Source organism: Pistacia vera, unplaced genomic scaffold (assembly GCF_008641045.1).
Source record: "Pistacia vera cultivar Batoury unplaced genomic scaffold, PisVer_v2 Contig5, whole genome shotgun sequence".
In the NCBI taxonomy this organism is placed as follows: Eukaryota; Viridiplantae; Streptophyta; class Magnoliopsida; order Sapindales; family Anacardiaceae; genus Pistacia; species Pistacia vera.
Genome location: NW_022196334.1, coordinates 384,264 through 407,535, shown reverse-complemented (window position 1 = coordinate 407,535; position 23,272 = coordinate 384,264). Strand labels below are relative to the sequence as shown.

Here is a 23,272-nt window from a genome sequence, read left to right as displayed (position 1 = left end):
CAGCGGAAAAACGTAATATTTAAAACGAATCTATATTTTCGTCCCGAAAGATGAAAATACCCTTCTCACAAATTGATTCTTAAATTATCTTCTAAGTGTGTGACCCGTAGGCTCATCATCATATCGACAGTGTGTAGTATTGCGATTAACACCAATTAATCGTCTCACTATATACAGACCAAGATTGGCCCTTTGCGAGGCATCCTAGCCACCTGATAGATTCAGATTCAGTGAAATCGTAGCCTGTCAATGGTATGGTTACCGTGCAATCAAATCCTTTCATCAATTGTTATCTCATCGAGACTGAGGTACAGAAATGGTGTCAACCTTAGATATCCTCGACATGTTTGTATTCAGTTACTAGACCAATGACAGGAATATTAAATTGGATTGAGCATTAACTCAATCCCACTGTGGCCATAGATTTAGTGTCATTATCATTTATTGAATTACCTAGTGAGATAACTTCTCCCGTACCCAGGAGTGATGAATCCTTTGTCGATCCACCATAGTCTCAATGCACTTCTCAATGTAGTCAATCACTACTGTATTGATAGCTCTGAATAGAACTACGTTGGGCTAGTGTCAAAACTACACCAATTGGTGCACAAGGCGCTCCGATGATCTTAAGTCTAAGGATCACATGCACCACCATCTGTTAAAGGATTTATTCCATAGACACTAGGGTTACCATCCACATGGAATCCTCTGGTGGGTCTGTCCAGTGAACTTGCCTCTAGAAAGCACCCATGCGTTGCACCAAGTTGTTGACAAACAACCTTGAGAAGTGAGATCAGTCACTGCCTTTCGACAAGGTCATTCAACACTATGATAGCCTTACCGTATTATCTTTATCCTTGGTCAGAATAATATTGGGGCTACGGACGTTTCTAGAATGGCCACCATATGTGATCATAGGGTTCTCACTATCAAGATTTGAAACACTTGATGCCCTCGTCATGGTTCTACCATCCTAAGGACATATATCATTACATATAACTATGATTTAAACTATATAGAAGAATATGCCTTCTATTGATAAATAAACATTTATTACGAAGTCAATTTTACAATAATAGGTTGGCTCTAGGGCACCTACTCCAACAGTATGTGGTCCACTAATAGTTGAAACCATAGGTGGAGATATTCACACTTCATCACATTTACTGATGATTTCAGTAGATATGGTTATGTCTACCTTATGAGACATAACTCTAAAGCATTTTAGAAATTCAAAGAATTTAAGAATGAAATATAGAATGTGTTAGGCAAATGCATTAAAGCTTTTTGGTTAGATCGAGTAGGTAAATACTTGAGCTCAGGGTCCATGATGACTTTTAGTGATCTACCTTCATCATTCTAGCGTTATGCCCTAGAGGTTGCGACTCATACACTGAACGATGTCAAAGTTTGTAGATAAGACTCCATATGAACTATGGAATGGGCAACAACCCAACTTGTCTTATCTAAGGATCTTATCTAAGGATTTGGGGTTGTGAAGCTTATGTCAAGAAATTGACTTCGAACAAGTTGGGCCCAGAATCTTACAAATGTATATTTGTGGGGTATTTTGAGTAGACCAAATGATACTATTTCTACAACCTAGAAGAGCGCAAAATTTTTGTCATTCGTATTGGTGTCTTCTTAGAGAAAGAGTTTTTCCTACGACAGACTAGTTGGAGAAAAGTAGAACTTGATGAAGTTCTAAAACCGCAAGATGCATTAGACAAAGGACGAGAGGATGTGCCACAAGAAGTGGTTGAACATCGTGAGGACGTTACTCCACACTAAGTGAACCACCTCAAGTAGCACAAGAGCTACATAGGTCTGGAAGAGTACGTCATGAGCCCAAGAGATATGGTTTTCTCATGACTCAACATGGTGACATAGTGGTCTATCAAGAAAATGAAGCCTGAACCTACGAAGACGCTATATTAGATCCAGATTCGGTTAAATAGCTTGAAGTCATAGAATCTGAGATGGACTCCATGTACCAGAACTAGGTATGGTCTCTGATGGATCCACTTGAAAGGGTAAAACCCACAGGGTGTAAATGGGTGTTCAAGAAGAAGGTTGACATGGATGGGAAGGTGCATACCTATAAGACACGACTGGTTGCCAAAGGTTTCAAACAAATTCATGGTATTGACTATAAAGAAACTTTTTTGCCGATTGTCATGATTAAGTCCATTCAGATTATGCTTGTGATTGCTATATATCATGACTATGAGATTTTCCAAATGGAAGTCAAAACGACTTTCCTGAATGGAAACCTTGAAAAGGAAGTGTATATGACACAACTCGATGGTTTCGTTCTTGATGGACAAGCTGACAAGATATGCAAGTTGCAGAGGTCCATATATAGACTCAAGCAAGGTTCAAGGAATTGGATCATTCGTTTTGATAAAGCCATAAAAGAATTCGATTTTATCAAGAACAAAGATGAGCCTTGTGTTTACAAGAAAGTAAGTAGGAGCGCATGGCATTCTTGGTGTTGTATGTCGACGACATTCCTCTGATTAAGAATGATATACTAAACTTGCAGTCGATAAAGACTTGGTTATCCAAGTGTTTCTCCATGAAGGACTTAGGAGAAGCAGCCTACATCCTCGAAATAAAAGTCTACCCTGATAGATCATGTAAGTTGCTTGGCCTAAGCCAGAGTACATACATAAATAAGGTACTGAAGAGATTTAGTATGGAAGAATCCAAGAATGGATTTCTTTCAATGTTACATAGTGTCTATCTCTACAAGGATATGTGTCCCAAAACACACGATCAGAGAGATAGAATGAAGAGAATCTCATATGCGTCAACTGTTGGATCCATTATGTATGCCATGTTATGTACTCAGATTGATGTCTCATATGCATTAAGCACTTGTAATAGATATCAACTAGATCCAGGTGAGCGTCACTGGATAGCTATCAAGAACATCCTTAAGTACCTAAAAAGAACATCTTTAGGTACCTAAAAAGGACATGCTTAAGTACCTGAAAAAGACTAAGGATATGTTCTTAGTTTATGGAGGGGAAATGAGCTCACTGTAAGAGGATACAGTGATTCTAGTTTCCAAACGAACAAAGATGATTATCACTTGCAATCCGAGTTTGTATTTTGTCTCAATGGGGGTGTAGTGAGCTAGAAAAGCTCTAAGCAAAGCACTGTAGTGGATTCTATAACGGAAGTTGAGTATATCACATTATCCGATGTGGCCAAAGAGGTAGTTTGAATCAAGAAGTTCGTCATTGAACTTGGTGTGGTCTTCACTATTGTTGAACCAATAGAAGTCTATTGTGGAAATAATGGAGCATTAGCTCAAGCGAAGGAGCCATAGTCTCACCAGTGATCCAAACACATACTTAGGCATTATCATCTCATTAGAGAAATGGTTTAGAGGAAAGATGTGTAGATTAGTAAAGTGTATACTGATGACAATCTCGTCGATCCACTGACGAAGCCTCTGTCGTAGTAGAAGCATGAAAAACACTTAAGGTCATTCAATATTAAATACATGAATAATTGGCTATAGTACAAGTAGGTGCCCCAGATCCAATCAATTATTGTAATATTGACTCTTGGTAATAATGTTTATTTATTAATAAAAGACATATTCTTCTACATTGTGTAAATCATAATAGTGTGTATCGATATATGTCTTTAGGATGATAGAACCATGACAAGAGTATCAAGTGTTTCAAATCTTGATAGTGAGAACCTATGATCACATATGGTGGCCATTCTAGAAATGTCTGTAGCGCTAATATTATTTTGACCAAGGACACAGATAATACGGTAAGGCTATCATAGTGTTGAACAACCTGTCAAAAGACAGTAACTGATCTTACTCGTTAAAGTTGTTTGCCGACAACTTGGTGCAACGCATGGGTACTTGCTGTAGGCAAGTTCATTGGACAGACCCACCAAAGGATTCCATATGGATGGTAACCCTAGTGTTTATGGAATAAATCCTCTAATGAATGTGGTGCATGTAATCCTTAGACTTGAGATCATCAGAGCATCTTATGCATCGATTGGTGTAGTTTGACACTAGCCCAACGTAGTTCTATTCAGAACTATCAAAATGGTAGTGATTGGCTACATCGAGGAGTGTATCAAGACTATGGTGGATCGACAAAGGATTCATCATTCCCAGGTACAGGAGGCGCAATTCAGTAAATGGCAATAACACTAAACTTGTGGCCACAATGGGATTGAGTTGTTGCTCAATCCAATTTATTATTCTAGATATTGGTCCAGTAACTGAATACAAAGATATCGAGGATATCTGAGGTTGACACGATTTCTATACCTCAACCTTGATGGGATAACGAATGATAAAAAGATTTGATTGCACGGTAACCATATCGTTGATAGGTAGCTATTTCACTGAATCAGAATTTATCGGGTGGCCATGATGCCTTGCTAGGGGCCAATCTTGGTATGTGTATTGTGAGACGATTAATTGGTGTTAATCTCGATAATATTCACTACCGATATGATAAGGAGCCTAGGAGTCACACACTTAGAAGATAATTTAAGAATCAGTTTGTGAAAGGGGTATTTTCATCTTTTAGGACAAAAAGGTATTTTGGTAATCTCACAGTGCAATTAAATTTGCTGAGGTTGTTGCTTGTATTTAATTTTAATATTAAAATTAAAATTAGTGAGATTATATTTAAATATGTGTGTGCATATATTTAAATGAATTATTATTAATTAAATGTTAATATATTAACTGATTTTAATAATAATTATTATTATATAAAATTAAAATACCATAAAGGGGTGTTTGGTTGCAAGGATGGATTAACTTGAGAATCCATGGCTATTCCTAACGGGATTACGGTTTTAATTAACTGACACTATGTAAGTGAAACTTAATTAAGACATATCAAGAGATTTAATTCATTCATTGAATTAAAACAAAAAACCCTAGCCAGCTACCTCTCTCTCTCACGTTTTTCTTCATTGAGTGGAGAAGAAAAATTCTTTCTTTTGATTCTTGAAGCCATCAAGTGGATCTAGCAAATCCCTTTTTGGTTCTACGGATTATCTTCATGCGGGCGACGTGAGTGTGATTCTACATTGAATCGAGAAGTGAAATCAAATCAGAGACATTTGAAGGAGCCTCCAAACGTACATAAGTAAATATGAATCTATATGGATTTACTATTATATTGATTATTATAATTTATTTGTAAACATTATCATCTATACCCAGATTTTGGGATTAAGCAATTGATTGATTTATTTTTAAATCTGATTTTTCCGTCGCGTATATCTTATTAGTTGCAAACAGGGTCTATTGCAAAGTGGCCGAGAAGTGGTTTCCTCCAACCTACTTCCCTCAAACCACTCTACCGATTTTTGTTTAAGATTTTCCTAACCAATTGGTCCCCTTCAATGCACAACTCTACGGTTAGGCCAGACAAGGCTCAACTTCTCTACGGGATTGGGGTAGAAAAGAAAATTGATTTAGGATCCCTTATCTAAACTAGCATAAGAGTGGCTACACAATCCTCCTATGCACTTCAGATTGTACCTTTCCCATCCCTTATCCACAGAATTATAGCTCTTTACAAACCAAAGTTTCATGAAGTGAAGCCTGTTTTGAAAATCAAGACTGTGAATAAGAAGTCTTTTAGGCAAGCCTTCGGGAATATCCCCTCTTCTTCAACAATTGAACATGTTCATGCTAACACTTAGCAATCCAAGTTGTTTGATGCCATGCAAGACCTGGAGATGTCAATGGAGAATGTTCTCCAATATGTGAAAGAGATGCATTTCTCTTTGAATGACCGATTGGACAAAATGGAGAATACAATGAAGAAAGCGTAGAAAAATTATGCTTCCCCTGTTCCTGCTGTAGCTGTTCATGAAGATGAAGCTGTTCATGAAGATGAAGCTGCTCATGAAGCTGATGATCAGTCCTAAGAAGAACATGCTTCCCCCATGCAGTCCAAAGACAATGCTGCCTCTAATGTCTGAGAAGAAGCCTCCCATGATGCTGTTGAGACCTCTTCTGCTTTAGTTTTTAATATCCAAGTTGAAGACTCACATGTCACCATCACTACTCCTTCCAAGAAAAGAGTTAAGAGGAAAGCTCAGCATTCATTAGTTCCCTCTCGCAAATCGTTGAGACTTCATTCAAACGTATGAACAAAGAGGGGGAGTAAGTTATGGGGTAGAGCTGACCTAATGTTGGTTATTTTGATGAACTTTTTTTTACTTCAGTTTATTTAGTTTGTTTATTTAGTTTACTTTTGAGTTTTTGAATTGCTAAAACTTGATGTGCTATTATCTCTCCATGGGGGAGTTATTTTTTTGCTGGTAGCTTTGATTTCAGATTTGCTTTTATTGGCTAACATTGTGTTTGTGCTGCTTTTGTTCAATTCTTTTCTGTTTTGTATCTTTCTTGTTTGCAGGTTTGTTTGTTTGGTTGAGACAGGTTTGCTCTTGATCTCTTTGGTTCTTTGTTCATAAGTTTGACAAAGGGGGAGAATGTAGAATATTTTTGTCAAACTTATGACTTGTGTGTGCATAATAGTTATGTGTGCACACAGGTTTCCAAACTTATGTTTTGGCTTGTTTCATACTGAGTATGTGTGCACAATAGTTTGTGCTTGCACACTTGCTTCAGATATTTACAACCTTGCATGAGTTGCATTTCTGATAACGTAGCAAAGATATTTGTTTATCTTTTTTCTAGGCTTTTAGGACCTTTTACAAGTTTCAAAATATCTATTTGTGGTCCTAGGGAATAGAGTTGTTTTTCCTGATTTGTTTGTGGTCCAAACCAAAAGAAGGAATCTTTTCTTTATTTGGACAAACATGCGTCAACCCTTCTTGGCTGACGTGGCACAAATTGTTGAGCAAGAAACCATTCTCTTTTTAACATCTTCTCTTGCATTATTGAATCTAACCTTTTGACATTTTGTTCTTCTTTATACTCTGAAATTCTTTAGAGTATTTTCTTTAAATGTTCAAAGGTTCATTGTTCTTGTACCAAACCCTTACCATACCTCATACTTGTCTTAATGGCTATTGGAACATGGTTCCTTTACTGATGCTGGTGCGTAGCATCGATGTTTGAAGCTTGGGTGGTTCTCAAGCTATGTTCAAGTGTGTTCCTGGTGTGAAGAAGATCCAATGAGCATTAACACGTTAAAGATTCAGAGTGTGGTGCTTAGTATAACTAGAACAAGGAGTTCTTTTACTGTAACTTTGATCACCTTTGAACTATATCTTGTAATATGTTTTGACTTAGTGGATTAGCTTCGATTTGGACAAGGTCCCATGGATGTAGGCTAAAAGTGAATTTTAGCCAAACCATGTATATGGTTGTGTTTTCTATTTTTCGCATTTGTGTTTGATGTGTTCAAATCGGATAATTAAATTGGTAAATCTATTCCACTGCACTTAGAAATGGGTAACCTAACACCAAATAGAGTTAACTAACTCTAACAACATCCATGAAATTGAGTAGCTCGTGACAGACGGTAATGTCAACCAACATATCAATGTGAGGCAAAGGAAAGGAATCATTTGGACATGCATTGTTGAGGTAGGTGAAGTAGATGCAAACTCGCCATTTCCTATTCTTTTTTTATACGCCGATGTTACTGAGCCAATCTGGATAATGGAACTTGCGAATTGAGCCGATGGTGATCAGCTGCTATACTTCCTCGTTGATGATTCAATTATGCTCTGGAGCAAACTAGTCGCACTTCTGTTTTACCAAAGGGTAGTCTAGGTCAACTTGGAGTCGGGATGAATTTGTATGTCGTTGAGCTTTTCCATGGTTGGAATGAATTTGTATGAATCCATTTTGACTGCCGACTTTGACTATAATTGTTACAAAATGGAAGTTTTCGCTTTCAAGGTACTCCGGTAGTAATCTCCTGATGTACCTTGTTTGACTTTTATCTCTTTGACTCCCCACTTGGTAGGGAATCTAATGACCTAAAGGAAATGTTGGGTTCTAATCGAGTTATATGCAGCAGAAAATTAAAATTTTCGATTAAAAACCCTAAATGCCCAGAAATCCTTGTATTGATTTGCATTATTTACATGTTAAATTGCATAAAATAAATTTAGAGATTATTTTATAGCTACGTTAATGGCTCCTCCTCTTTGTAAAACTTAAATCGCATTCACTCCAAGGTTAGGAATGCACGAATGGTGATCCACATGAAGACAAGAGGAAGTCCAATTGATTTGTTTGCTAGAACAATATCAATTGGTTCAAGAATTGAAAGTACAGAATTTTTCCGAGAGAAAAATTCTCTTTCATGTTTTTGGGAGAGTGAGAGGGTGGCTAGGGTTTTCTTTTGCTCACTTGTGTGTTTAATAAAAATCCCTTGTTTTTATTTTCAAGGTGCACTTATATAGTGCAATAAATAAAAACCGTATTCCTAATTGGAATAGCATTAACTATTTTCCTTTATTGGAATATCCTATTCCTATTTGGAATAGCATTAATTTCCTTTATTTGCCTATTTGTTATTTTATTTTAATTATTATTATTTTCTATTAATATATATAATACATTAATATTTAATAATAATAATAATAATAATAATAATAATAATACACAAAGTGATGAATCCCGTGTCGACCCACCCTATCATAGTGTACTTCTCAATGTAGGCAATCACTACCATATTGACAACCCTAAATAGGATTATGTTTAGCTAGCGTCAAACTATACCAATATTTACATATGACGTTCTAGTGATCTCAAGTCCAAGGATCACATGCATCACCATCCGTTAAAGGATGTATTCCATAGAGATTGAGGTTACCATCTATATGGAATCCTTTATATGTGCCAGTCTAGTGAACTCGTGAATAAAAAGCACCTATGCGTCACACCAAGTTGTCACCAAACAATTTTGACATGCGAGATCAGTCACTACCTTTTAGTAGGGTTGTTCAACACTATGATAGCCTTAGTATATTATCTGTGCCCTAGGGAAGAATAATACTGGGGCTATGGACTTTCCTAGAATGGTTACCATATGTGCTCATAGGGATCTCACAATCAAGACTTATAACTGCTTGATTCCTTGTCACGGTTCCACCACTCTAAAGACATATAATATTACATATAGCATATGATTTATGTAATACAAATAATGCCTTTTATTAATAGAATAACACAATACATATTAATAGAAATAGAATGTTGGATGAGGAGTCGTTATCCACAAGAACTCTCTTGGTGAGGTAGTTCACGATCTGTATGAAGATGAGGAGGGCGTCGTGATGGGAATTAGTGAACCCTGTAGCTCCATTGTTGATTAAGCTAATCGACTTATCTATTGGCACATCTAATGGTGACTAAGATATGCGTTTTTGGATTAATCGCGGTTCTCACAATCGGTCGGTGGTGGAATAGCTTGCTTTACTAATCTTCAATCCCTTAATGATGACATTGATGGTCCTCTTAGGGATTGGCTCTTCTAGCTAAGTAGTAGCTCGATTATCTTTTTGTACGAGAGTGTTCTTCCTTTTGTCTGTCAGGAGATCATGAAGATGACTTCTCTTGAGTAGCTCTATAACTTCGAGTCGTAGAGCTATACAGTAAGTAGTATTATGCCCATGGTTGCTATGGAACTCACACCACTTAGTTGTGTTACACTTTACGGTGGGGTTCTTAGGCTTGGGAGGCCATCTGACATTACTACTCATTCCCTTAATTATTACCACAACTTTTACTAGCTCAATGTTGAGGTTGTACTCAGGCACACAAGCTCAGTTGGCAAAAGATGATGGGTGAGCAGGCTAGCATTCAAGTGGATGCCTATTATCTCACGCTTATTCACGTCTTGAGGATGTGGGATACAGATCAATTGGTCACATGTCATTGCATCGGTCGAACCATTTGGGATGTCAATCTTCCTTTCGATCCTCATAGGATGTATATCCACGACAGTGGACTTTGTCTTCCTCCCATCTGATCTCGACCTAAACTCTAACGAGCATGTCCTTTGTGGTTGTGCAATTGAACTTGGTAAGTCCTTTATAGCTTGCTGTCTGGGAGAAGACCCTTCTTGAAGGCATCAACTGTAGTCTCCTGGTTGTAGAACAAGATGGAAACTTTCTCCCGATTAAAATGTCCAACGTAATCCCGGAGTGCTCCATGTCACTAACAAACTCTATAAAGGTCACTAGAGAGTTTCTCCAGTTTCTTGCTACTAGCGAACTACTCAACAAAGGTGTCCGTGAGTTGTACGAAGGATGCAATGGAATTGTTTGGTAGGTTAGTGTATCACCGAAGAATAGGGTCTGTTAGCTTGGATCTGAAGCTTTTGCTCATGCAAACTTCTCAGATTTTGCAAGTGTGAACATCTACTACTTGTATGAGGCAATGTGGTCATCAGCATCTGTTGTGCTATTGTAGAGCTTCATGTTGGAGAAGGAAAACTTCGTTGGCATCTCTATAAGGGCAATCAAGTTAAGAAATAGAGATTAACGTAGCTTTGCAATAGACTCTTCTTGAGTGGAGTCGACATTCCAAGGATCCGCTGGATCATCACTTTAATCTCTGCGAATCTTTTTTCCATCGCTTGCCGTAGGGGCATTCCCATTGTCAAGAAAAGGCCAGCATTAGTCTTCGCGAATTGCAAAGGATTTCAGCTTGTCATGATTGCTTGAGTTGACCTGATCATGCGAGACCACTGGTGAATTGGCCTAGTCGTCGAGAAGTGCGGAATCGAGGTTGCCTGTAGAATTGACCTTATCGTTTGGAACTGTGGGATCGAGGTCGCCTATGGAGTAGGTCCAGTCTAATTGAATGGAGAAATCGGGGTTGTTTAGACGATCAAGAATGTTGTTATGTAGAGCGAAGTGGTCCCATTCGCTTCGGTTTGGAATATGAAGTTGAAGTCTTCGAAAGAAGTCGTTGGCATGATTGTCAAACCATTGGTATTTTTGATTGGGAGGGTTAAGGTTGGCTCAACAATTCTCCGTGCTAGGGTGTCCCAAAAAATTGTGTTAGGTTGATCGGGATGCAGAGTCTAGTGTCATGCCGATGTGGAGTAGACTCAAAGCTAGAGAATTGTTGGACTCTCTCCAGTAGAGCTTGGTTCTCTGCTTGAATGGCAACGTTCTCGTCTTCTGGCACTTGAAATCTGCTCATGCTCTCTTACACCTGAGCAATGAGCAAGGCGATTTGAGTTACATGTCATCTAAGGGAATTTTTGTGCTTCCAATCATGGTGTTAGTTGTCTCTTTTGCTAGATAATTGTTAGGGCCCCAAGGTGGATGCCAAATTGTAGATGGTAAAATCTACCCGAAAATATTGCAGGGATGTTGAGCCACCGATAATCTTCTGGACCTACAGAGAGATTCGAAAAGTGATCGTGAAACACTGTAAGAGACACCGGTGTGGTGTCGATCATATGCACTCTGAAACTCAAGTCAGCAAGGTCGTGATGGAATACAGCGTAATAAGGCAAAAGAGGGTTTACTGTGTTTTCTAAGTTGCAACTATTGTCATAGAGTGGTCGGAATTCGGCTCTGCGGTAATGGATGGCGGCTAAAGAGAAAGTTGGCAGGGGAATTGTGTGTACTGAATAAAAGAGTGTTATTCAGTCGAAAGACTATGTATTGAATGCCTAGATTCTGAATTGTGGATATGATGAATTTCCAAGAGGACATACCTCTGCTTTTATAGGAAGCCTTAGTGGTCCAAGTTGTTGTAGAACTCAGAGTTCTAGCGCTTGTGAAGCTAGAAGTACTAGTTCTTTCAAAACTAGGAGTACTCGAAATAGGAAGTATTTGTGTGGACTTGGAACCAGCAGGGATATTGGGTTCTCTGTAGGACTTGGGGTTCGTGAGGTATTAGATTTTGTATGGGTGTGGGAATTCACTAAGTGTAGGAATCACATAAGATTAGGAGTCTTTGAGTGTTAAACTCTCACAAGAATAGGAATATGTAGAGAGCCAATATTCGCATTGAACTTGGAGTCCTTAGGATGTTAGAATCCTCATGGAACTCAAGGTTTTATGAACGCCAAACCTTTAGTGGTCTGGCTCATAATTGGGCCCAATCCATAGATAGATTCGCCTCACAAAGCGGCCCTTATCGCGAAGTGGCTTGGCTCGTAGAGTAGTCCAACTTGTGGAGTAGGCAAGCTCATAGAATGGATCAACTTATAGATTAGACCAACTCGTAGAGTGAACCTTCTATGGGACTTTGAAGTCAGACCAACAAGAGTTGGGTTGTGGAATTGGGTCGTGACTATAACGTGGGACCAACCGAAGTTGAGCTGAGGCATGAGGCCGTTGTTGATGTCCTCCAGAGCATAAATAAGCATTGTTGGGCTATCAAAAGTCCAACATGAGCTTTTACCTATACACTCTTCTCTGCGGTGTCCAAATCTGGCTGCTGGTGGTAGTGGTGGAGTTGGAAGCGAAGAGGAAGGGAAAATTTTGAGATGTGGAGGGTTATTTTTAAGTTTTACTTTTTTTTGGTTGGGGGGGGGGGGGGTGGGGGGGGGGGGGGAAGTGTATGGGTTGTTTAGGGAGATTAGGGTTTACTATTTTTTTGAATAAAAAGATCTAAATACCCTTTAAACTGTTAAATCACATGTTTGAAATTTAAAATTGGATGGAAATGTGCAACTTATGAAACCATGGGTGGGGACTTGAAGATTGGCCAAACCTTGGGTGAGTAAATGTCTTTTACTCATGTTAAAATAATTGATTTTATAATGTTTTAATAATAAGAAAAAGAGTAGATTCCTTTACAAAGTTGCATTCTAAAGAAGGAAGGCTTTACAATTTTTATTTATTCAGAATTCCTTCCCCTTTTCATAAGGAGAATATATTATGCCTATAAAGCAAACATTATTTTCCATACTTCTACTTATTTAATTTTTTTTTAATGAAAATTCATAATTAAATAATGTTTGATATTTTTATATGACATGTTAATAAATTAAGAGCTTCACAGCGTATATCATTAAATAAAAAATTTTAATTAAAGGGTTACATAAAATACCAGCTTGATTACGTTAGTTTAACCAATTAAGCTTTAAAAATAAATATTGAGGTTGTTCTTACAGGAGGCACATGTTAAAATCATTAAAAATTAACCAAAAAAAAAAAAAATTACATGTTAAAATCATTAAGAGAAAAATCATTTTGAACAAACATAATGTTATTAAAACAAAATATATAAAATAAAAGTAATATAGGGTATATATTGTCTCATGCCTTAAAATAATTACAAAATAAAAGAAATATATTATTGTTAACAAATGATATATATATATATAAAGATGACGGATAAAATAGGGTAAAAGAATCATCCATGAATTAGATTCAATCTGTCCTTAAAAAGCAAGTAGAGAATTTCAATTTCCCAAAATAAAAGATATATAGGTTATATATTCATTGCTTGGCAAAAGAGAGAAATTAAAGCATCTTATAATTCCTCCATCAATTTTATTGTTCAAGTCTCATGCTTTTATTATTACAAAATTATATTAACTTTATTATTTCAGTAAAAAAAAAAATTTAAAAATTTAAAATAGAATATTAAATATAAATTGTTGAAAGACCTATATTTTATGAAAAATTATTAATGAAAAATTAGTTTAATCAACAAATAAAAATATAATGAATTAGTAATGATTTTAATTAACTTAATTGCTGAAGGGGAGCTAATTAAACATCCTAATAGGAGTACCAATTTCTAGTTTGGAGGTATTATGAAAACTTATAGTTATAGACTTATAGGAAATTTCTATTAGAAAAGATAATGAAATGATACTTAAACGTTTAAAGCTGTTAATGTTAATTAATTAAAACCATGCCTTAAAGGTACACATTAAAATTATTACAAAATAAAATTTAACAAATGAAATACATATACAAATAAAGATGATGGATAAAATGGGGTAAAAGAATCATCCATGAATTAGATTCAATCTGCCCTTGAAAAGCAAGTAGAGAATTTCAATTTCCCAAAATAAAAGTAATATAGGTTATATATTCATTGCTTTGCATAAGAGAGAAATTAAAGCATCTTATAATTCCCCATCAATTTTATGCTTCAAGTCTCATGATCTTATTATTACAAAATTATATTAACTTTACTATTTCAGAAAAAGCATGTAAAACAACTGTAAAAATAATAATAAAAAAATATATTTTATAAAATATTATTAATGAAAAATTAGTTTAATCCACAATTAAAAATATAATGAATTAGTTTATAACTAGTTTGGGTGTATTATGGAAACTTATAGTCATTGACATTTTTATTAGAAATGATAAGGAGAGTATACTTAACAGTTTAAAGTCGTTAATTTTAATTGAAATTTTTTAAATGATTGAAATACCTTGTGTTAGTGATTTTATTGTTTTGAAAGAATAATAGAAATAAAACAATATGTGCATGGATATCAAATAATTTAGTGATGTGTATAGTGTTTTATTTCTTTTTCTTTTTTTCTTTTTTTTAACAATAGAATCACTTACACATGGATATTTTAGTCATTCAAAAAACTTATGTTGAAATTAACAGTTTTAAACCGTGAAATGTCATTTCATTGTCTTTTATGATAAAAGTGTTCTATTATGTAAATTTATAATAAAAATGTCCCTTAACTAATAATAACCCTGTCTACTTTTAATAAATATCTTTATTTTTGAGAAACTATCATTTTAGATTTCACACAAGAGATTTATTTACATATTTTAATATAGGGCATGACTATGTAATGAATAATCTTTGAGTTTATAAGATTTTGAAACTTTAATAAAACTATCTAATAATTTCAACTAATTGATAACTAAAATATTTGTGCGAATAATGTTAATATGAGATTGTTAATATAGCATTAATAAGTAAAGAAAATAAATAAAATATATTTAAATATAGAGGAAGAATGGTCTAGAAACAAGAGAAAATAGAGTTATATGATGAAATTTATAAAAATAGATTGGGAGAATTAAGGAATAATAATCATTTATTCTGAGTAATTTTTTTATATGCAATTAAAATAATAATATTCAACAAATTATATATACATAATTTTAAAAACTTAAATTTTCTTTTATAAGACTGGAGCCCAGGGAAGGCATCCTAGCTCCGCCCCTGATACCATGTGGCTAAAAATGGAGTTTGGATTTAGTTTATATAGTAAAAAATTGATGTCAATTTTTGATAATTATAAATACTTTCAACACTAGCAAATGTGATGTTAATTATAATAATTATAAGTATTTAGTATTTTAATTAAGCAATGCTTATGGTTGAGATTTAGGTAAAGTAGTAGAGAAATTATTTGTAGGGAAAGTATAGAATCCTGGAATGGAACTTGTTGGCGCCATGAAGAGACTTGGTTTGCAAGTATAGAAATTGACTACCAATAGTTTTTCTTTTCCTTCTTCGCTATAAATATAATCAAATCCTTCATTTCTTCTTCTGCATTTTGTTGGTTTCTTCTTACGCACGTATTGCCATCTGCTTATTCATATCTCTACCATTATCTCTCTATACACTTTGTGAGTTTCTTTCTCTTATTTAGTTATTTAATTACAACCATTTGCTTATTTCCTTTGTTGTAGTCTCTTGTTTAAGATTGCATGCATTTTAGAATTGAATTTTATAGAGGATTTTCAACTTTGTGCTCTTTTATTTGCTTACTAATTTTGATTTTCTTCTTACACTAAACTTTACATATTCTAAATTTTGATCATTTTTCCATGTTTAGACTGGCCAGGTTTTGATATTGTTTATCATTTGTTTGAGTGCCAAAAATTTTGTTCATCTCTGCAGAGCTTTAGACAAATTGGCTTGTATCTTAGGGAATATTTATGACAATTTTTTGTGATATTAGGGCAATTAATGAAAAATTTCTTTTATGCCATTTGGAGATTTTATTAGCCAAGCTTATTTCTCCTTGATTATATATGTTCTTATAATCATGAAAAGAAGGATTCTTTTCAGCAATGCATCGTATGGTACTATGGTTTGTTATATATATTGCTTTAGATTATTGAGTCTGTGGATCAATCAACTTCCATTAAAATTGAAATGGGTAGGCATTTTTGAGGCCTGATTGTTCAATATGTGATACTTATAATTTAAGAAATATTTGTTCAAGTTTATTAATTGAGCCCTGGTGTGTTTCAAATTTCTTTACTTTTCATGCATCAAATGGGATTTTGTTAAGTGTTACTAATTTGATGTTGATTAGGAAACAATAGTTGAAATTGTCTAGACTCAATGGGTAAGTCAATCATATTGTATGGATTTGCTGCGGCTGAGCAACCAGAGGCCATAAAACAATTTCTTGAGAAAATTTTGGGTGAAGGGATTGTCACTGATGTGCCAATTCAGCAACAGGAAGGTTTAAGGGGCTATGCAATTGTACACTTCACAACAACTGAAGCTGCAGATACGATCAAGTCCTTGGCTGACGAACGATTTTGGTATGGGAATTCTTGAAACCTCAAGATATGGGCGAGCGACCAAAACCAAGTCACATTCAGCATAGGATTAAGGATGTAAAGTTGCACTTTGGTTTTCAATTGTCAGACAAAAACTTTTCATCACTATGGACTCAAGAAAATGTTCTGTCAAGTTTGGATTGGTACTAAGAAAATTTATCTTTTTTCTATCTCATAATTCTGTGGAATATAAGCTTCAGCTCTCGTACAAGATGATTAGGCTAGTTGAGTTGCACCATCTGAAAAACAAGAGGTTTATCATCATTCAGGTGTGCTGTTTAAACTAATTTGTATTGTATTTTCTTTTATTTCTACAATATAGAATTGCTTCTTATTGTACTATTTGCTACATAGTTTATATTATTTAAGATTTTATTTCGATCGCTAGTGGATAATTTGGTACTTAAGGCTATAGTTAAAACTTGTTCTAGTTCTTAAAATTACTAGTAATAATGCGTTTTAATCTGTATGACAACTGAGGACAATTCTTAACATGTTCTTCTTTTTCATCTTTCTGTGTTACTATTGTTAGTTATTCGGTGTACCTCAAATATATTCCAAAGATCTGCCTGATCAAACCTTTTTTAGAGATGACACTAATGTTCAGTGGGTTCATGAAATTGATTTTACTCCAACCTCATGCATTGGTCAATCTACTGCTTTATGCTTGGAACTCCCAACCACTAGTTATCTTTCAGATTTTCAGAAAGAATTCCCTTACTACAAAGAAACCGCAGTGAAACTCATTGTGGAGAGAGGTTCAACCGCCTCTTGCCACTCTGATCATGTCCCCATTATAAGTCCACCCCCAGGATTTAACTTTCCGTTTCGTATCTTGTTTAAGATTAATACCTTAGTTCAATTTGGTTGTATTCCTAGGCCAGCAGTAAATGATAAATTCTTTCGGATGGTTGATTCGGATAAAACAAGAGGTTTATCATCATTAAGGTGTGCTGTTTAAACTAATTTGTATTGTATTTTCTTTTATTTCTACAATATAGAATTGCTTCTTATTGTACTATTTGCTACATAGTTTATATTATTTAAGATTTTATTTCGATCGCTAGTGGATAATTTGGTACTTAAGGCTATAGTTAAAACTTGTTCTAGTTCTTAAAATTACTAGTAATAATGCGTTTTAATCTGCGTGACAACTGAGGACAATTCTTAACATGTTCTTCTTTTTCATCTTTCTGTGTTACTATTGTTAGTTATTCGGTGTACCTCAAATATATTCCAAAGATCTGCCTGATCAAACCTTTTTTAGAGATGACACTAATGTTCAGTGGGTTCATGAAATTGATTTTACTCCAACCTCATGCATTGGTCAATCTACTGCTTTATGCTTGGAACTCCCAACCACTAGTTATCTTTCAGATTTTCAGAAAGAATTCCCTTACTACAAAGAAACCGCAGTGAAACTCATTGTGGAGAGAGGTTCAACCGCCTCTTGCCACTCTGATCATGTCCCCATTATAAGTCCACCCCCAGGATTTAACTTTCCGTTTCGTATCTTGTTTAAGATTAATACCTTAGTTCAATTTGGTTGTATTCCTAGGCCAGCAGTAAATGATAAATTCTTTCGGATGGTTGATTCGGATAAAACAAGAGGTTTATCATCATTAAGGTGTGCTGTTTAAACTAATTTGTATTGTATTTTCTTTTATTTCTACAATATAGAATTGCTTCTTATTGTACTATTTGCTACATAGTTTATATTATTTAAGATTTTATTTCGATCGCTAGTGGATAATTTGGTACTTAAGGCTATAGTTAAAACTTGTTCTAGTTCTTAAAATTACTAGTAATAATGCGTTTTAATCTGCGTGACAACTGAGGACAATTCTTAACATGTTCTTCTTTTTCATCTTTCTGTGTTACTATTGTTAGTTATTCGGTGTACCTCAAATATATTCCAAAGATCTGCCTGATCAAACCTTTTTTAGAGATGACACTAATGTTCAGTGGGTTCATGAAATTGATTTTACTCCAACCTCATGCATTGGTCAATCTACTGCTTTATGCTTGGAACTCCCAACCACTAGTTATCTTTCAGATTTTCAGAAAGAATTCCCTTACTACAAAGAAACCGCAGTGAAACTCATTGTGGAGAGAGGTTCAACCGCCTCTTGCCACTCTGATCATGTCCCCATTATAAGTCCACCCCCAGGATTTAACTTTCCGTTTCATATCTTGTTTAAGATTAATACCTTAGTTCAATTTGGTTGTATTCCTAGGCTAGCAGTAGATGATAAATTCTTTCGAATGGTTGATTCGAATAGAAGAAATGTAGCATTTGTAGAACATGCTCTTGAGAAACTGATTTATTCAAGACAATGTTGCTTTGAACCTCGACAGTGGCTTAGAGAAGAATACCAAAAGTACAGCAAGGCTGTAAGACCTCCTATGTTGCCTGCCATCAGTTTAAGTCATGGATTGGTATATATGCACAGGGCTCTAGTCACCCCATCTAAAGTATATTTCTTTGGTCCAGAGATTGTTCTATCTAGTAACATGTTACGCACATATTCTGATGATGGTGAGAACTTTATTCGTGTTTCTTTTGTTAATGAGGATCTTAAAAAAACACATCCAACAGATTTATCTCCTCGAGCATCTTCGGCGAATATTGAAAGGCATACTAGAGTTTATCAAAGGATATTGTCAACTTTGAGAAATGTCATTGTTATTGGAGATAAAAAGTTTGAATTTCTGGCATTTTCTAATAGTCAACTAAAAGATAATTCTGTGTGGATGTTTGCATCTAGACCAGGGCTAACTGCAAGTGAAATCAGAGAGAGGTTGGGTGATTTTAGCGCGATAAGGAATGTGGCAAAATATTCTGCTAGACTCGGTCAATCATTCAGCTCCTCCAGGGAAGCTGTGAATGTTGATAAGAATGAAATTGAAGAAATTCTTGATATAGAAGCTGAAAAGGGGGGAGTCAAATATAATTTCTCTGACGGCATTGGGAAAATATCAGCTACATTGGCTCATATGGTAGCTGGAAAGTGTGGCTTCAGAACTATTCCATCTGCCTTTCAGATTCGATATGCTGGGTACAAAGGTGTCGTAGCAGTTGATCCAACTTCATCAATAAAGTTATCAATGAGACCAAGTATGTCCAAATACAAATCGGATAATGTTAGTCTTGATATTTTGGAATGGAGCAAGTTTCAGCCATGTTACCTTAATCGCCAATTAGTGATACTTTTGTCGACTCTAGGTGTCAAGGATTATATGTTTGAGAAGAAGCAGAAATATGTGATTTCTCAACTGGAAACAATTTTAACAAATCCATTAAAGGCACAGGAAACACTTAACTTGATGTCTTCAGGAGCGATCACATATGTAATGAAAGATATGCTTAACTATTATTCTAAGCCATATGAAGAACCATTTCTTTCAATGATGTTACAAATATTTCGTTTGTCAACGTTGAAAGACTTGAGAACGAAAACAAGAATCTTTATCCCAAGGGGACGAGCAATGATGGGGTGTCTAGATGAGACAAGAATCTTGGAATATGGTCAGGTGTTCATGCAATGTTCAAGTCGCCAGACTGAGTTATCGACCAATTCCTCAGCTTTGTTAAGTGGCAGAGTATCAAATCCAAGCAAAATTGTAAAGGGAAAGGTAACCGTTGCGAAAAATCCATGTCTACATCCTGGAGATGTTCGTGTTCTAAATGTTGTTAATGTTCCAGCCTTGCACCACATGGTGGATTACATAGTATTTCCAGCTAAAGGAAAGAGGTAAGCCTATCATATACTCCACATAGCATACACACACATGCACAAAACACAGACTGTCTTATTACATATTATATATCTCTTGCTTGCATGAAATTTTAATATCGAACTCAAAAAATTTCTAAATTGGTCGCCACCCTCTTGAAGATCACATTACATTCTTCTTGTGCACTGATATTTTGTTTACTTAAGCATAATTTCTCTTTAAAGCATATTTACAGTAACATTGTTTACATTGTTAACTAGACCTCATCCTGATGAATGTTCGGGGAGTGATTTGGATGGAGATATCTACTTTGTTTGTTGGGATCGTGATCTCATTCCTCCTCGCCAATATCCACCTATGGATTATACTTCACCACCACCTAAGATTCTTGATAATGAAGTTACAGTGGAGGTATTACTCAATCTAGCATGCCAACAATTGTTCAAACACATACATGAATTATGGCTTATTGCATTAGTTCATTTTCTTTTGAATTCTAATTAGCATATATGTTTTTTTTTTTCTATGCCTTAACATAGACACTATTGTGGTTCAGAATGTGGAGGAGTATTTTGCAGATTACATGGTCAATGAAAACTTGGAAATAATCTGTAATACCCATGTTGCATTTGCAGATATTAGTCCTTACAAGGAAATGTGTTGGCAATGTATTCAGCTTGCAAAGCTAGCCTCCATTGCTGTTGACTTCTCAAAAACCAGAGTACCTGCTAAAATCCCTCAACGTTTGCAAGTTAGAAGTTTTCCGGATTACATGGAAAAGCATGAAAGAGAATCCTATGAATCACGAAGTGTGATTGGGAAACTTTACCACGAGGTAAAAGATCCTGTGCCAAAGATGGGTACTATCAAATCCTTCACCTTGGATGAGGCGAGGCAATTCTATGATCTTGACATGGAACTCCAGGGCTTCAAGGACTACATTGATGATGCTTTTTATTACAAACGTGAGTATGATTATAGATTGGGAAATTTGATGGACTATTTTGGGATATCAACCGAGGGTGAAATACTTAGCGGTCAAGTAATGAAAATGGAAAAGTCTTTTAGTAAGAAAAGATATTTGGAAGGAATCAAATTGGCTATGAAGTCATTGATAAAAGAAGCCAGGGATTGGTTCAACAAGAAGGAAAATGAATATGATGGTCTTGAGAAAGTATACATGAAAGCATCAGCTTGGTATTATGTTACATATCATCCGAGTTTTTGGGGTCAATACAACGAAGGACTTAATCGCGAGCATTTCCTTACTTTTCCATGGTGTGTTCATGATAAACTTCTTGAGATCAAGAAAGACAGGCAAAGAATCTTAGGGGCTTTGCATCATTCTTCATTACAGGCCTAGTTCTTCATATGAAGTTCTTGTTTGTCTCTTGATATCATTTGAAGAGAGATGCCTTGACAAGAGTACTTCCTTATGTGAATATATATGTTTATTTGTACAATTATTCATTTTGAGTGTCAACTTTATGTTGTGTGTTTGTCAATATTGTAAGTGTCTCAAATCTTGTTGTATCTTACTATTTGTTATTCAATAAATCTGTGGTTTGCTAGGTTGCCATAGGATTCTTCTGCAAATTTAAATACACGACCTTAAGAAGAACATTTTGCACTTGTTACCACCCAACTATGAATCACGTGTATGCTATTTGCGCTATTTTTATTGACTTATTATATGTGCAACGGATACAAAAAACTTTCTCTCTTGATTCAAGGATTTTGCATGATCTGCAAATGTATGTACGTATGTAACATTCTGGCCTGCCTCAATTTTTGCACAAGAGTGTGCATGTATTTGAACACTTATTAGCAAATATCAACTTTTAATTAGCAAAAATTGCTTTATTTCTAATGGATAATATTGTTCATTAAACATTTTGGAAAATTATTTTTGAAAAACTATTTCAAGAAAGAGTTTTGTCACATATTTTACAAATATCTTCCAATAATTAGGACAACAAAAATACATAATTACAGAAGAAACATTATATTCCACGTGCATTTAGCAATAAATATTTTAAAGAGTTTTCTTAATGTGGGTTGAAATAATAAACTCTTATTAAGATATTATTTATTACTGTTTTAAACATACTTAATATTTGCAATGTATTTCTTCATTAAACTATAGTTTAAAAAGCATTCTATAATCTTTTGGTTTGATAATTAATTACAAAATTGTCATGGCTATAAATACAGAAAAAGAAGTAGAAAGATAAGGTCAAAATAAAAAATGATTGTGGGGTCCTACTCCTTCAAGCAACTTAAGGAAGAAGGGGATAATACTCCAAAATCAGTAATATTACGTTTACATCAGTTTCTCACATCACTCTCTCACATCATGATGTGGCAGATGACGTGACACTGTCATCTCATCTGCCACCTTGCCACATCACTTCCCCCTAAAACTTAAATTTTTTTTTTTCAAAATACCCTAAAATTTGAAATCTCCACTTTCCCTCAAACAAATCAAATCAATTTCAATTTCCCTAAAATAGGGACCCAAAAAAATTCTCCCCAAATTTTTTTTCAATTTTGAAAACGCTAGCCACCACATTCTCCAATCTCAGCCGCCATCGTAGCCGCCACCATAGTCGCACCAGGTCGTCGCCATCCACCATCCCAAACACCCTTCACTCTACTGACAGAAGGTAGCATTTCAATTAACTCTACTAACACTCGTGATTTGTGTTTTTGTTGCATGTCGATCCTAAGAGCCACTCTTGGGGGGTTTGTCATTTATTAATAATGGAGTCAATTTGTTTGTCCTGCAAAAGTTATTTAAGGGTTAACAGTTGGAGTTCCTGTGTCCAGGAGGCCGGGGTAGAGGCAAATAACCACCCCAAAAAAAGAGACCAATACATGCAAGATTCAATTTGGTGTTTCTGACGGTTTGATTTTTGTCTTGAAATATTATTATTCCATGTCTTATCTTGTGTCTCTTCAGCCAAACAAATGGTGGCACCTTGTCATTTTTATTTTACAAATGGATTGAGTCATATCTGAATAATTGCAGGGATGACCAATTTAAAGTGTAAGTGTTAGT

The 23,272-nt window shown here is 35.2% G+C and overlaps 1 protein-coding gene across 1 annotated transcript; it reads left to right on the top strand.

Moving 5' to 3' along the window:
* Nucleotides 1-16,249: 16,249 nt before the first annotated feature.
* On the top strand, nucleotides 16,250-21,574 carry LOC116105456 (probable RNA-dependent RNA polymerase 1). The gene is given in 6 exon segments (XM_031391877.1): nucleotides 16,250-16,460; nucleotides 16,463-16,597; nucleotides 16,600-16,742; nucleotides 18,364-20,228; nucleotides 20,472-20,622; nucleotides 20,768-21,574. Coding segments are annotated over 6 exon segments (3,312 nt in total).
* The last annotated feature ends 1,698 nt before the right edge of the window (nucleotides 21,575-23,272 follow it).